This window comes from Protopterus annectens, chromosome 6.part0 (assembly GCF_019279795.1).
Source record: "Protopterus annectens isolate FY-2018-M chromosome 6.part0, PAN1.0, whole genome shotgun sequence".
Classification (NCBI taxonomy): domain Eukaryota; kingdom Metazoa; phylum Chordata; order Ceratodontiformes; family Protopteridae; genus Protopterus; species Protopterus annectens.
Genome location: NC_056737.1, coordinates 1,628,209,276 through 1,628,224,656, shown reverse-complemented (window position 1 = coordinate 1,628,224,656; position 15,381 = coordinate 1,628,209,276). Strand labels below are relative to the sequence as shown.

General features: G+C 40.8%; 1 protein-coding gene across 1 annotated transcript in view; it reads right to left on the bottom strand.

Annotated features, from left to right (window-relative positions):
* DNAH7 (dynein axonemal heavy chain 7) overlaps positions 1-15,381 on the bottom strand; it is a 4,771,155-nt gene that overhangs the window by 157,300 nt on the left and 4,598,474 nt on the right. Inside the window, exon 59 of the mRNA XM_044073696.1 lies at positions 5,894-6,071. Coding sequence (XP_043929631.1) covers positions 5,894-6,071 — 178 coding nt within the window. The remainder of the gene's footprint in view (positions 1-5,893; positions 6,072-15,381) is intronic.

Sequence of the window (15,381 nt, the reverse complement as noted above, 5' to 3'; positions counted from 1 at the left end):
AGAAGGAGATGCTTGGTGGGAGCTGTGAGAAGCCAGTCGTCCAAATATGGAAACACCTGGAATCCTTGTCGTCTCAGGTGAGAAGCTACCACTGCCATGCATTTGGTAAACACCCGGGGGGCAGTGGTGAGACCAAAGGGCAGGGCCCTGAATTGAAAATGACTGGTTCCCAGCCTGAAGCGGAGGAATCTTCTGGAGCGTCTGTTCATTTTTATGTGATAGTACGCGTCCTGAAGGTCTATAGAGCACATCCAGTTTCCTTTTCCCAAGAGGGGAAGAATGGATTGCAGCGTGACCATCCGAAATCTTGTTTTCTTGACTGATCTGTTCAAGATACTGAGATCCAAAATTGGTCTCCAGTCCCCTGTTTTCTTTGGAACTAAAAAGAACCTTGAGTAGATTCCGGATCCTTGTTGGTCTGCTGGCACTGGCTGAATAGCTCTTTTTGCAAGCAGTTTTGAAATTTCCAAAGCTGCTATATCCCTTTGAGCGGGTGGAACATCTGGAAGGGATTTTTTTGATTGACTTGGAAAACGAAGAAAGGGAATAGAATAACCTTCGGAAATAATGGACTGTACCCATTTGTCTTGTGTCAGTGATAGCCAGGCTTCTGGGTACAGTGACAATCTTCCCCCGACTGCCTCCGAAGATGGGCAGTCGGGCAACACCTCAGGGATGCTGAAAGGGCTTATCGGAAGGCTTCTCGATTGCCCTGGTTCTGCGGACCCCTCTGCCTCTAGGGCGGCGTCTACCATTGTTGTTCCCCTCTGCCTCTGGCGGGAACCGACTCTGTGCCAGGCGAAGTCCCTTGAGATTGTTTACGGAACCACATCTTTCCCCTTCTGGCCTTTGGGGTAAGGCCTAGAAGGAGTGGAAAACGGACTCCGACGGCAGAAAGGGTCTTGCCATCCGTCTCGCACCTAGTCAGGGTTTCTTTCACTTGTGGACCAAAAAGGATGATCCATCAAAGGGGAGTTTGTGAAAGACGCCTTGAAAGGTTCCGCAAAGTTGCATAGCCGCATCCAGGCGTGTCACGTAAGGCTACCCCTGTTCCTGCGGCTCTGCTCGCTCCATCGGCCGCATAAGAGAGGAGGCGATGGAGGAGTTGGAAATAGAATTAGGATAGCCAGCTGCGTGTTCATTTTTCTTGAAACCCGCAGAGTAGGGTCCTTTAGCATTTCACTCGCTTCTTTGATCAAGTCCCTTTGAAGACGAGTGAAATGGCACAGGTAATTCAGCTTAACGCATAGTAAATGTCGCTGAGGAGAACATCCGCTTCCGTACCTATCCATGGACCTAGATTCCTTGTTAGGTGGATGGACAGGCACTGAAGGATCAGCCAATTCCTTCTTTGTGGCGGCAGTTACCACCATAGCATCCACAGAGACTCCTTTTGATAAGAATTCCTTGTCTGCTGGAGCTGTGATGAATTTGGAGGGTCTCCTGGGAGTGGGGTCCACTGAATCAGGAGCCGTCCATGCCTTTTAGCAACCACCTGCATGAGGGGGTCGAAGGGGGACACCCAGGAGGTGGAAGGACGAGAGCCAAACGCCTCAAGATACACAGATTCGTCCTCCGAAGGGTTGAGGGCTGGCCAATTTCCCTCTGTTTAAGGATCTCTAGAATGTCTGCAAAGAGACATCTTCAGAAGGGGAACGGGGAACCCTCAGAATCATCCAGATCTGTGTCGGACGTGATAGACTCAGGTGAGTCAATGTGCTTCCTCTTGCACTTCCTCTTCCGAGGGCTCTTCTGCCAAATCAGGAGAGGCCTCGGAAGAGGATGAAATCCCACAGGGGCTCCTGAGGAGTTGGCTCTCTGCGGTCCGGGATGAGGGAGTGAGTCGACTTACCCTGAGGCAGCATAGAGGGAGGGGCTGACGGAGCCGACTGTGGAGTAGAGCCAGGCTCTAACACACTCCGCATGACCTCGAAGCACCCCTGTCAGGCAGAGCCAGAGGTCCCGCCCGAGGAGCTAAAGACCCCTCGGCACCGACAGTGATGGCTCCGAGGCCGATGTCGGAGCCGAACTCACCAGCGCCGGGCCGAGAGGAGAGGGGGTCGGACAAGGGTCCGATGCCACTCACCCCTCGAGCCGACGAGGGAAGTCCGGCGCCGAGATTCCTCCATGGAAGAAAACGGAGCCGACGACGGAGCCGAAGACAATTGTCTCGGCTCCGAGGTGACCACAGTCTCGGTTCCGACACGACCCGGCTCCGAGCTCAAGAGAGTCGAAGGAGGAAGGAGTTGATGGACTGGAACAGGCACCGACTGATGAGTCGGGCTCTGAAGCATCTGGGCCAGTGCCTCAGACTTAAGTAGTCGACTCACCACCCTCTGAAGGTCATGATCGGACAACCTCGATGACCTAGAGGAATGAGACCTTTGGCTCCGTTCAGACAGCAGGGGAGAACCTGGAGCCGAATGAACGGAGCCAAGAGAAGGTGACCTAGACCTCTTTCTGGTTGTTGGCTCAAGATCTTGTCGGAGCCGACCCGGGTACCCCGATAACCCCGGCCCCGGTCGGAGCCGAGGGAGCCACAGAAACTGTGGACTGAGTCTTATCGGCTCCAGCCGGAGCCGATAAAGGCAAGGGTTGAACAACCTGAGGTCTCGGCTCAGAAGCCGGAGCCGAAGACCTCGATGCCTTGGAGGGCTTCCCTGTTGAGACAGACAGGGAATCCTCAGGCTTCAACAAGCCTCTCAAAATGAGCTTGTTTTTCCTTTCCTGCAGGACCCTGGGGCTGAAGCCATGGCAGACAGCACAGGAGTCCTGCAGGTGCAAAGGCCCCAGACAATAGACACAAGAAGTGTGAGCGTCTGTCAGAGACATTTTCTGACAGCACGCATCACACTTCTTGAATCCGGAGACCTTTGCTTCTTTGGACATAGCCTAACTGGTTAACACAAACACACACTCAAACACACCAGTTATGCCCTGTCAGAAAAAATTACTTTAGTAGAAATACTAAAAAATAAAGTACACTAAACAGTAGCTTAAACTACACAAACACTCCCTAGGGAAGAGAAGGCCCAAGGCCCAAGGGAAGAACTAAAAGTTCTTTGAAGAAAGAAACTGGAAAAAATTAGTTCGGGGATGAAGTACAATGAACTACACTAATAGGACAATAATTAAACTAAAAAAGGGGAAACAGAGTGACTTTTAATAGAAAAAGCTTAAACTCACCAGGAACTGGTAGAAAAACCAACCTCGAAGCTGTAGCGGCAAACGAGATCTGAGGTAACTCTCGCCTAGCATTGTGGGATATAAGGGGAGCCTCGAGCCGGTGGAACCAACTCTCGAGCTTTAGAGTGGCCGAGTCGGAGCCGAGGTCGGCTCCGAACCCATCCAGCAAGAATGAAGGCGAGATAGACAACTTAACATTTAAAGTTTCACTCTTTTAGTCTCAGCAAATTCGTCTTTGGTTATTTCGATTTTGGCCTTGTGAAGGGGGTCCACATATATATATATATATATATATATATATATATATATGTGTGTGTGTGTGTGTGTATGTATGTATATATAGTTTGCAGGAAATGTGGGGGCACAGCCTCCCACATAGGAGATGCAGGGATGCCTGCCCCTTCAAAAACACAGATTTGTTCTTTTTTAATGTAGAGTTTTCAGAAATTCAATCATATGGTCTCGACCATATGAATTTCTGAAAATTCGATGATATAATATAAATATATATATATATATATATATATATATATATATATATATATATATATAAAAACACATATCACACATTTCTTTTCTTTTTAAACAGGGTAGGAGACAAACTTGATGTTCTTATTTTGGTGGATTGCATTTCAGACTCAGCAGCCAGCCAGACTGTTCTTGACTACAGCAAGCCTTTTTGTAGTTAGTCAGCATTATGATGGTGTGGAATGGTAAACTAAAACTTAGGAAGTTTTAGAGTGGTGTGAGGAGAATGTGGGATCAGGCAGAACAGCAATTAGATCAAATAAATGCTATTGATTATGCCCTTAATGTAAGAGATCAGGTGGGTAAGCCTCATGGTTCTGCTGTAGTAGCTGACCTTCCATAGCAGCCTTTCTGAACTACACATTCTGTGGGTAAGATACTTCCTAAAAGTTCTCAGCTTAGGTGCTGCCAAATAAATTGTTTTGTTTGGTGATATGAGCTTTATTTTGGAAGGAATTGATAAAACCTCCCTCTTAGCCTTTTTTTTTTTGTTCTTGTCAAACTTCTTTCCTGGAATGTTGCTCTCTTCCTAGCAACTATTTCAACCAGGACAAATTTTGAGTTGAAAATCACTATGTATTCCATTCCTGAAGCCAGAGGTTGTAGTATAGAAGGATAAAGCCCTAACTATTGCCCAGTCAAGCTGAGTTCAATTACTGTCTTGGGGGCTTGATGAAGCTGGCAAGGGTGGATGCGCAGGGTTGAGTAGGATGTTAGCAGCCACAATCCTGCAGAGCAGGGATGCATTGCAATGAGTATCTTGACGGTGGGCCTATAACTTATCAAACCACTGCTTGGTGATAACCCTCATTAGCATGTGCATAAGAATGCACATTTGCTGGGGGAGAGCATTCTGAATCTCTGTGATGATACAGGTAGCCCATCCCCCTGCAAAGGGATGGTGTTAGGGACTGCCACAATTTTTCTCTTAGCCAGAATGTTGACAAGAGCACAAACTCGGATCTGGGGACTCCCTGGAGCTAGGCAGTGAATGAACTCAAGGCCATTAGGGGGAGGGTTGATGGAATCAGTGGTAGATATTGATGAAGCAGTAACCTGGTCCTCATTACACATGTTCACCAAGTATTACAAGGTGGACTACACTGTCAAGGCAAGAGGAGGTAAACAATCATTCATAGGATGATGGCTGTATCCTCTACCTCTCCCTCATATGCCTCACCTGGTATTTCACCCAGAGATAAAGAACATCTGTGTATCTGTGAATACAAAAAAAAAAAAAAAAAAAAGAATTGCATGCTATAGTACAGCTACATGTGGTGCTCACCATAACAGCAGTTAACTGAATTATTTATGACGTACTGATATTAGTTCTTGCCACCTTTCCTTTATTTTATTTATTCTTCTTGTTTTACAGTTGTATGCATTTCTTTACTGGTGCATTACTGTGAGTTGAATGGAACATGATTGTATAATGTCTGGTGAGATGATTTTACAGTTAGATTAGCCTGTTCCACAGAATAAAGGCTTGTACAATAAAATGGCTATTAAAATTATCATTTAGCCTTGTGCATTAAAATGGCTTTTAAAATGATCATTTATCCTTAGCAGGCTGTACTAAGTATTTGTGTTAAGGTATAGCTGTAAGGCCTGGTATAGTCAGCATAATTGTTAAGAAGTATTTTTTTTTTGTTGTTCAGAGAGAAATAATTAACTCCTGTACATATCACTGCTGGCTAGGATTAGTGACAAAGACTGACTCCTGGAACATGCTATTTCACAACAGTGGTGAGAGTCAGTATATGCCATTTCTGTCAAATAAACAATTTTTACAAATTTCCTTTTTGGGATTTCAGCTTTGAAAACTGATTAGAACGTTCTTTGACATTAAGTTTCTATTCTCTGCTAACTACTTAATAAAGGGTCAGGCACCCGATCAGGGAATGTAAGTCTACTGCTAGGAAAAATCCGGCTGAAATACAGTTTCTTTTAAATGGTTACTAACAAAACATAATAACTCGAAATACACAAATTAATCCAGTCATCTACTGTTACAATCAGTAGCTCATACAACTGTACTTTATCAGGGTTCTAACACAGTCTGTACGTTATCATTTAGTACCACTATACTGCTGTGTACCATACAACTTTAAACAGCAAAACTGCTTTCTTCAACTAGCAGAATAGTTCATTGCAAGAGCATTATCGAGCATTTGCTTACCATCTTCAGGGGGCTGCTTATATTCCTTATCTTCTAGAACCTCATAGTCGAATCCCAGAAGGTCAATTGGAATAGTATACTTTCTTGCAAAATTTTGCTGGGCCCCTGTCAGAAAAGCCTGAGTAAAGAAGAAGCCAGAAAGCCAAAAGACAGCTGGAGTGCCGTTCTCATACCAGTCCTGCAGAATTAAGAACATAGCACATCATTAGTTCTTTCCCAAAATATTTTCATGTGTTAATCTGTATGGGCACGTTGAAATGAAACATGACTGTTAATATAACTTGACACTGGGAAGGAAAACAAGTAAATGAATTGATGAGTTACAATAAACAGTATAAATGCAATGTATTCAGAAAACTACAGCACACAAAACAACTAAACAGAATGCATTAGAAAGACACAATACATAAAACACTCATTTACAAGTAACTTGTATTTTAAAATAATACCTCATCTGTCTAGAATACTACTCTTCTAGGGTGCTGGTAGTGGGGGCTGAGGGGTTGGGAAAGAGTAGCATTTTGTCAGGTCACCTATTCCAGGAGGGGAGAGATGGGATTTCTGCCTGCAGTCTGTCACTCCCTCCATGGTGGTGGCATAACATATTGGGAAAGTGAGGAATGTTAGACAGTGATTTGTCAGATGGACAAAACCTCAAAACTCTATGTTGCTGAAAGCTGCTTCTTAGTAATCATAGGGTCACAGAATAAAGGCTTGTGCATTTAGACGCCTATTGAAATTACTATTTAACCTTAGTAGGCTGTACTAAGTATTTGTATTAAGGTACACAGGTAAGGCCTAGTATAGTCATTACACATGCTAAAAGTTGTTTTTTTTTTCCAGAGAAGTAACTCCTGTGTGTGTCAATGGCTCAGCATGTAGCAAACCTGCTTTTAGTACTGGAAAGTACAAAAGGCTGTGAATTCTATTCCCACTCCAAGTGATTGGATTGCTGACCCTGCGGTGCAACATTGTGGGTGAAGTTTTGCACTTTTGAATGTGCCAACCTTTGGATAAAGCATTAAACTGCATTCCCATCTGCTTGAGTTGGTGGTAGTTCAGGTGGATGCAAAAGATCCCATGGCACCTATCACAAAGAGCAGGGGAAATTCACAAATGTCCTGGACAAATTTCCTCTAAGTGAAAACATCACCTTGGTTCTCCCCTGAAAAGAGGTCACTAGTCTAGTGGGGCTAACATGGTCAAGAAAGGATAAAAGAAAATCACTTTCTGCCACTGTTACATGAGTGTAGAGTTGGTATACATATATATATATATATATATATATATATACACATATATATGTGTATACATATATATATATATATATATGTATATATATATATATATATATGTATATATATATATATATATATATATATATATATATATATAAGTATATGTGTATATATGTATGTATGTGTATATATATATATATATATATATATATATAAGTATATGTGTATATATATATGTATGTATGTGTGTATATATATATATATATATATATATATATATATATATATATATATATATATATGTGTGTGTGTGTGTGTGTGTGTTGGGGGGTGGAAAAGGACATGCCCCTTTCCTCACTGCACAAAAGACATGTTTGATTGTTCGCTGAAAGTAGCTTTCTGCAAAACGTTTTATTGGTTTTGTCCATTGGACAAATGTTGTTCCACAAATAATGAATCTGACATAACCACAGGAGGATTGCCACTGAAATTCAGCATTAGAAAATAGGGCTGGAGCTAATTACGTATGATGATTTGTGTGATATCAGCAGCTCCACCCATTTAGGGCAGTACAAAAAATTGCCAGCACACTTGGCAGCATACAGTGTGTGAAAAGAAGTTCAATTCTGCATTTCCATGTTCCCCTTCCAATCTGCCATTAGTTGAGGTGGCCTTAGCTCTGGGGAAGAAGTTAATACAAAGGACAGTCAAGTTAGGACTAATTAGACTGAAGGCTGCAGATGGTTAGATGGAAGGTACAAAATGAGGGGATGGGGCAAACATTTAAAATATTACAAACATCCTCTTGTTTTGTTAATTTTAATATGTAACTGCTGCATAAAAATCAAGAAAATCCAGCCAAAATGACAATGCATGAATGAATTGTGTGGGCTCCCTACTGAAATGTTGGCACTTGAAATGCAGAGTGCCAACAAAGTGAAAAAAAAAAGATTGAAAACCCAGAAAAAAGCAAATCCTGAAGTTTGCTCTTCTCCGTTAAACTTCTTTTTTTTTGGGGGGGGGTAACCCCCCCTACTCTCACACCTTCTGATCTTTTATATATATATATATTTATATATATTTATATGGATTCATTTTAGAAGATAGAAAGCCTATGACATTGAAATTCAAAACATTTAGACCAAAATCTTGAAAATTCAAAACAGTGAAAATTCAAAATATTGAATCCCATAACATTGAAAAGCAACATGTACTATATTTCAGCATGACTACATACAGAAACAGAAACAAATAAAAAACAAACCACATTACACTTCTCCAAATATAAACAGGGGGGCAGAATTGTATTTTTGCTGTTTTGTTCTGTGTACTGTGATCTCGGAGTTGATATATTTAAGTAGCAAGTGTGTGTGTGTGGGGGGGGGGGGGTGCAGTGCCCCTGTGTAGAGTTGGAGAAGTGTATAACAGTTTGTCTTTTATTTGTTTCTGCATGTAGTTGTGCTGGCATACATTAACTGTTGGTTTCCTATGTTTTTTCAATGTTATGGAATTGAGTGTTCTGATAGTGTAGCACTCCCTTTTTTCTGACTCTTATTCTATGGTTTTGGAGCATTCTTCAGTGGTGTTCATCTGATTTTGCTACAGTTTTGATTTGTTTATCAGGAGCATCACACATAGACTGATCTATGGATTCATTCAGCGACCAATGCTTTTCTGACTCGGTAACCAGGACGGTGGTGACAGATATCACTACAGATACCACCAACCCCCTTTTGAAGCTTAACTTGGACAGTGCTAAAATTACAGTATCTACTGATTTGAAGGATGACTTGGGTTTTGAAGAAACGTTTAAAATAGAAAATGCAGCATATCGTCTGAAACGTTTACAGTGGCAACGTTTTCATATGGAGGCCTGCCTCCACCATCAGTTGATCCCTCGAGGACTGAGAGTAAATTGTATGCCTAGTTATGTCAACACCTTTCCGGAGTTGTTGGCCAAATGGCAGGCGATTAATATTCAAACCAGCTTCAGTTACATGAAGCTGCTTATTGACTTTTTTTGACCACAGGAAGAAGAAATTAGTAAAGTGATTGAGGAGAAACAAAAGGAGTTGGAAGCTGCAAAACTGTCTGATAGCAATCTGAATAGACTAGAGAGTTTACAAGATAGGCTAGTAGCCTATGAAGCAAGGCTGAAAGAGCAGAAGAGCCAAAAGCTATTGAGAGATTATAACGATATCAGACAAGGCCATCTCTTTGAATGGCCCAGGGCTACTAAATCCAGTGATAAGAGGATCATGAGTGGGGCCACTGAAATAAATTCACAGCCTAAAAAGAGAGATGAAACACGACATGGGGTAACCGTTCAGGCACAGCTACATCAAGTGAATGGAGCCCCCATAGTTAATAATAAGATAAACGAGAGTGTGTGCCCACAAAAGGATGATATTGAATGTCTGACCAATGATATCTCTGAGGTTTCCGTCCAACAAGCTGCAAATGACTCTGATCTCTCCATCTCCACAAGCAACAACGGACCATCATCCATGTCTACCATGCAGGTAGGAACAGTACCCAAAAAAGGGTCATCGCATCTACCCATAGAGCAGCAGCTCCCTTTTTTAATACACATGAGGGAGTCACGTCCAGGCAGATCTATGAGCAGAGAAAGGAAGAGGAGGAAAGTCCTTTGATAAACTCTATTGTTATCAATATATCTAATTGCATTCTAAAAGAAGAGTACATTACTTTACTAGAGAAAGGACTAAGTTTTATTCCAGCCATATGTTCTCCACTGGATGAAATTGTGACTGACAAAGTGTTTTGGATGTAATGTAACATTGAAACACATCTTTGGGTCCAACTAAAGGCAAGGGTACAATTCTGAAAGACAGTTCAGGAAGCCCAGCACATTTGTACCAGTAAGTCAGAGCTAGAGATGATGGGAAAGGCAAACATTATCAGAATTTAACAAAGAAAGAATATGAGGCTCTTAAAGAGCTACAAGCTAGAGAAGATCTAACCATCAGACCAGCCGACAAAGGTGGAGCTGTGGTGGTGATGAGTACAGATGATTATGACAAAAGCATGACAAATATGCACAGTGACAGAGAGACGTACGCAAAAGATCGAAAAGAAATATGTTGATATGATGAAACGAAGTATAGATGATGTAATCTATGAGATGCTTATGAATAGGAGCATAACCCAAAGATGTTTCAACAAAGTATTAGTTTAAGGGTGTGCACACTTATGCAATCAGCATATTGAATGTTTTTTTATTTTTTATATTTTTTTCTCCTAACAGATTTCTTTGTTTTTCAAATGAATTGTACAGGTTATGGTTTACTGTGGTCTTATTTTTTATATAAAAAAAACTGGCATTTTAACAGGGGAGTGTAAACTTTTTATATCCACTATATATACACACCAATTCCAAAATCACCATACTGCAGAGAAAAGGGAATATTCTGGGAAATGACCATCTCAGATGTGGCAAATGTAAGTCTATTTATTAGCCATTCAGTCTCTGTGTTTCAGGACTCAGTCAAGCAGATTCTGACATTTCACATGGTTAACGTGTGTCTGTGCATTACACATATGCACACACATAGAAAACACGTACACTTATGAGCTCACACACCTAGGAGCTTTCAATAACATCCACCAGTTCACCTACAGGCATCTCCTTGTGGTTTGGATGGAAATTGGATTCCCCAGCCAAAAATATCATGAACGCAAGGAAACATGCAAACTCTCTCTCTCTCTATATATATATATATATATATATATAGAGAGAGAGAGAGAGAGAGTGGTGTAGTGTCCCCTTGCAAATACTTAAGAGTATGTGGGGCTGCATTCCTGGAGCAGTATGAGAAAGGATTCTTACACATACTTGCCCAGAGTGGTGGAGGACAGTCTCTCATACTATTAAAGAGATGTTTGCCTCTCAAGGTAAATACAGGCCACTGTTAGCCATTGTGGAAGAGGGAGAAGGACACAGAGAGGAACAGTATGAATAACCAGAGCATGAACTGGACAACAGACAGACAAACAAGATGAGGCCTGTAAAGAGATGTGTTAGACTGGAAGAGAGAGAGGGAGTGAGAGAGAAAAAGAAAAAGATAGCTTAAATAAAAGGCCTGAAATTCAAGGGCAGAGCCAGACAAAGACAGAAGATAACTGGAAAGCCTTGGAGTTACATAAGTGTTTCTGTATATTCTATGGAAATTGATAAATATGTTAAAGGTGGAGAGTTTCCATCACTTGGACAAATAGGTAGTTTTGTAACATTGCTTAAATGATAATCTGGGTTTGGGGGTTGGTTTAATGGTTAAGGTGTTTACCTCAAATGTGCAGGGCTTGATTCACACCTTTAGAAGAGAAACTGGCTAGGTTTAAAGTGGCTCACAGGGGCAGCTAGCCTAGAAATGATCTATGAACCTATGAATATGGTCCTTCATTACAAATTGCTTAAATATCATTTGTCTTTACATGCCCGCCATTGTCTTCTGCTGACTTTTATAAACTGAGTTAATTTCAAAAGAGTTAACAGTAATTTAAGAAAATATACAACGTGAATAGTGAAATCACTATTAGTTGATTCAAAACATCTAAACAAGTCACTTTTCACTAGCAAATGTAGCATAATTAAAAGAATACAACAGGCAAAAATGAACTCTGAGCTAAGGTTTGTTTGCTTTTCTCACATTAATCTCGTATGAAGCTCGTGCCACGAACTCACTATTACAGTAGAAGGAACAGAAGGGGACTCTCAATAAATGCTGCTTATATGGTTGCAGAACAGTCCTACAAAGTGTATTATGTTATGGAAATAAAGAACTCACCAATAGGTCTGTGGCTCCAATATATTGGGTCAAATTTATATATTTATTGTTTTATATTATAGTTTCCATCTGTCTGCCACTTTAATTTCAAACTGATAAATCTGCTCAACTGCAGCACAGCAGTCCTTTAGGTCTGGGTGGGAGGATGGTTTCCACTTTCATGTAATTGTTTTCCTAGCTGCCATAATTACACTTACTAAGAGAGTAACATTTAACTTAATGCTTTTCCTTCCTCTACTACAATAACTGCTATCAGGTCATAGGAAAGTCTGTATGAGGACTCCAGCATTAAATGACAACACTATTCTATTATATGGGCAGGATATCCCCCAAAATGTATGTCTAAACCTTGTTGTTCAGATCTCCAGCAATTGGACAGCACTGTTAGGAACATACTATCTACTTTCTTACATGGACTAGGCATACATTATTTAGAGGCAGAATGATAGTGTTTCACCATGCAAACACCTGTTTCAGACATCTAAACCTATGTTATCAAATCAACAAGACCAGATGGCATGACAGATACCTAATCCAATGCTTACCCCGTTTCTGGAATAGGCTGCTGTTAGAAAAGTACTTCTCCTGCAACCTAAAAAAACAGTGTAGGTGACTGGATGGATGATCACACATTTTCACCAGAAATATGTGGAAAAGTCTACTTAATGGTGGCACTGCTAGTTTCCCACCAGTACTGGGTGATGTGACTGAGCTTCTTGATGGTCTCTTATGGCCATAAGTTTTTTAAGAACTTATAAACCTGTGTAAGTAATGCAACATTTCAGACAACTGGAGATGCTGGGGATTGGACATAGGATTTCATACACGCAAAGCATGTGCTCTACTACTGAAAATCCCCCTAATTCCATTATTTCTTGGATGCATCTCATGGATCTTAAAACAGGAGATGGTCTTGGCAATCTAAAAAAAAAATTTGTAACTGAGAACTGGTTGCTTAGCAAGTTCACTATAACCTCTGCCAAGTTACATCTGTTAGACCTATTAGTAAAAACCAAGTTAAGAGTGCTCAGGCCTGATCATCATCTGCCAGTCTTCAAGATGGTTTACTGAAGTCTATTAATATTGACCAGCTACTGGCTGAAGAACCAGCAGTAATATTGCCAAGTTTTGTGATGACATGCAGAATCCTAGACTTAAGAAAGCAGCAAGGTAAGCCAATACTTTTGAAGTTTTGTTGGTGCAGTAAAATTATTTTCTGTATGTAATTCTTTGGGGTAATACCTAGGATTATTCTAAGTCATACAGTCTATCAGCTTTCTGGTAGGGCTTAAATAATATTGACTGTCTAATTTCATTTGTTGCAAGTAAGCCAACGGTATTACATAATCAGCAAGAAGAAAACATAAGAACCAGAGAAATAACAGAAATATGTATTAATTTGATTTTAATCCTTTTTTAAGCCCGCTTGCAGCCTACGAACTGCTAAATTTAGTCAGCTTTTTACTAAAAGAAATATTAGAAATGAAGAGAGAATTTCCTTAATGCTTTCCTAAGAAAATACCTGAAGGGTTGTCACCTTTAACTGTATACAACTGAGCTTAGGAATGAGCAGGGTGGAGGCAATCACTGAATACAGATATATATTTTTTTTACAAGAGGTGTACAAACCTGAAAGAAGAAAATGCTACTTGGAGCTGGTTACAACATAGTTATTTAACTGTGTGTGTGTGACAGAATAGTGGGGTGGGGATGTAGAATGGAAATAAGCACACAAATTAGGAATTTCAACTACGCTGGAATGAGGAATCAGTGTAGAGTCTGTCCCAGGCAGAGTGACCAGGCCAGTAAGTTTGCCTTACAGCTTCCAGGAATAACTTATTGTACAGTACTGTGTTACTATACACTATGCATTTTCTTATTTCACCATTAGCTTGCACCTCACACCACTCACAACACTGTGCACCAAGCTCCCCTACTCACATCCCCTCTGTCTGAATCCCAACAGTTCAGCTTTCTTCTGGAAGGAAAACTGCTTTCTGAAAAGGTTAGCAACTGGGCTATGCTAAACAAGTTAGTAATAACTTATATCTGATCTTTCAAAATTAAAAGTAATGCCTGGGCTTATGAATGAGGAATGAACAGGGTGGAGGCAATCAGTGAATACGGATAATTTTTTCTACAAGAGGTGTGCACACCTGAGGGAAGAAAATGCTACTTGGGCTGGTTACAACATAGTTATTTAACATGCTCTTATGTTCTTACGAAGCTTTCTTCTAGAAGGAAAACCAGTGTCCGAAGTGGCTAGCAACTGGGGTATGCTAATCAAGTTAGTAATAACTTTTATATCAGATCTAACAAAATTAAAAGTAATGCTAAATTTTATAATGCCTTTTTCACCCTTTCCAGTTTTGACTATCAAGCCTCCTCAGGATGCACTGTAGAACCATTCATTCACTTCTGGGAAAGAATCCTTTGGAAAATGAATTTCCATTAGTCAGATGTACAGAGTGATGGACTGTATTTTTTGTTTTAAATCCCAGCTCCCTTGTGCAGGCCTAATACTACTCTCCTGAGAATAGCATGCAATGGGTATTAGTAAAGGACTGCCACTCACTTGTGCAAGTACCAGCAGCCTTCAGAATAACACTATTTCCTAAATGGGCAAGGCACATGGGTAAGTTTCTCCATTTACAGCTAGGGAAACTGCTAGCTTAGTGTGACCCTAGGCATATGCCCCACACCTTCTCCCTAAACAGAAGTAAGCAGGTTCTACATTATTCACCTAGGGGTGGCATTACACTGGAGCATATGCCGGCCTCCTCCTCATAAAACTGTCTGCCTTGATGAGTGCCCCAGTAATAGTAAACATTTTTAAAAATTCTCTCTTTTTTTTTTTTCCGACACAACCAAGCAAAGGTCCAACCATATCAGCTGCACATTGGCTCAATCAGCAAAGTATATGTGTGTATGTGTCTGTCTGTCTGCCTGTCTGTTTTGTATGTGTCTTTGTGAGTGCACACTCAAGACCTGTTATGCTGTGGACCAGACTCAGACATACTTCCTTGAGCTCTTAATCAAAGGACTGGTAATACCAAAATATTTTTTTCAATGTTAGCATTTTATTTTTACTGCACTTATGCAAACACTTCAATTTTACTGTACTTGTTAGCTAATAAGGTAAAGCCACATCACTGTTTGGTTAACTGACTTACTCAGAGTCGCACAACATGCAAATGGAGGTATCAATCAGAGGAAGCTAAAAGGACTAGGAAGAGAGATTGGATAAGTAATTCACAAAGAAACAATGGGGGGATGTATGTATGTCTCCCAAATATACAATAAAATCTAGAAGATTTAGGATCTTTGGAAGTTTTTACATGGGTATTTTTATAACGCATGTAGAGAATTTTTCCTCAAGGAGACAGCAAATGTTGGAGGTGTGATGGGGAAGAGAGGCAATTTAGAACATATTTTCTGGGAG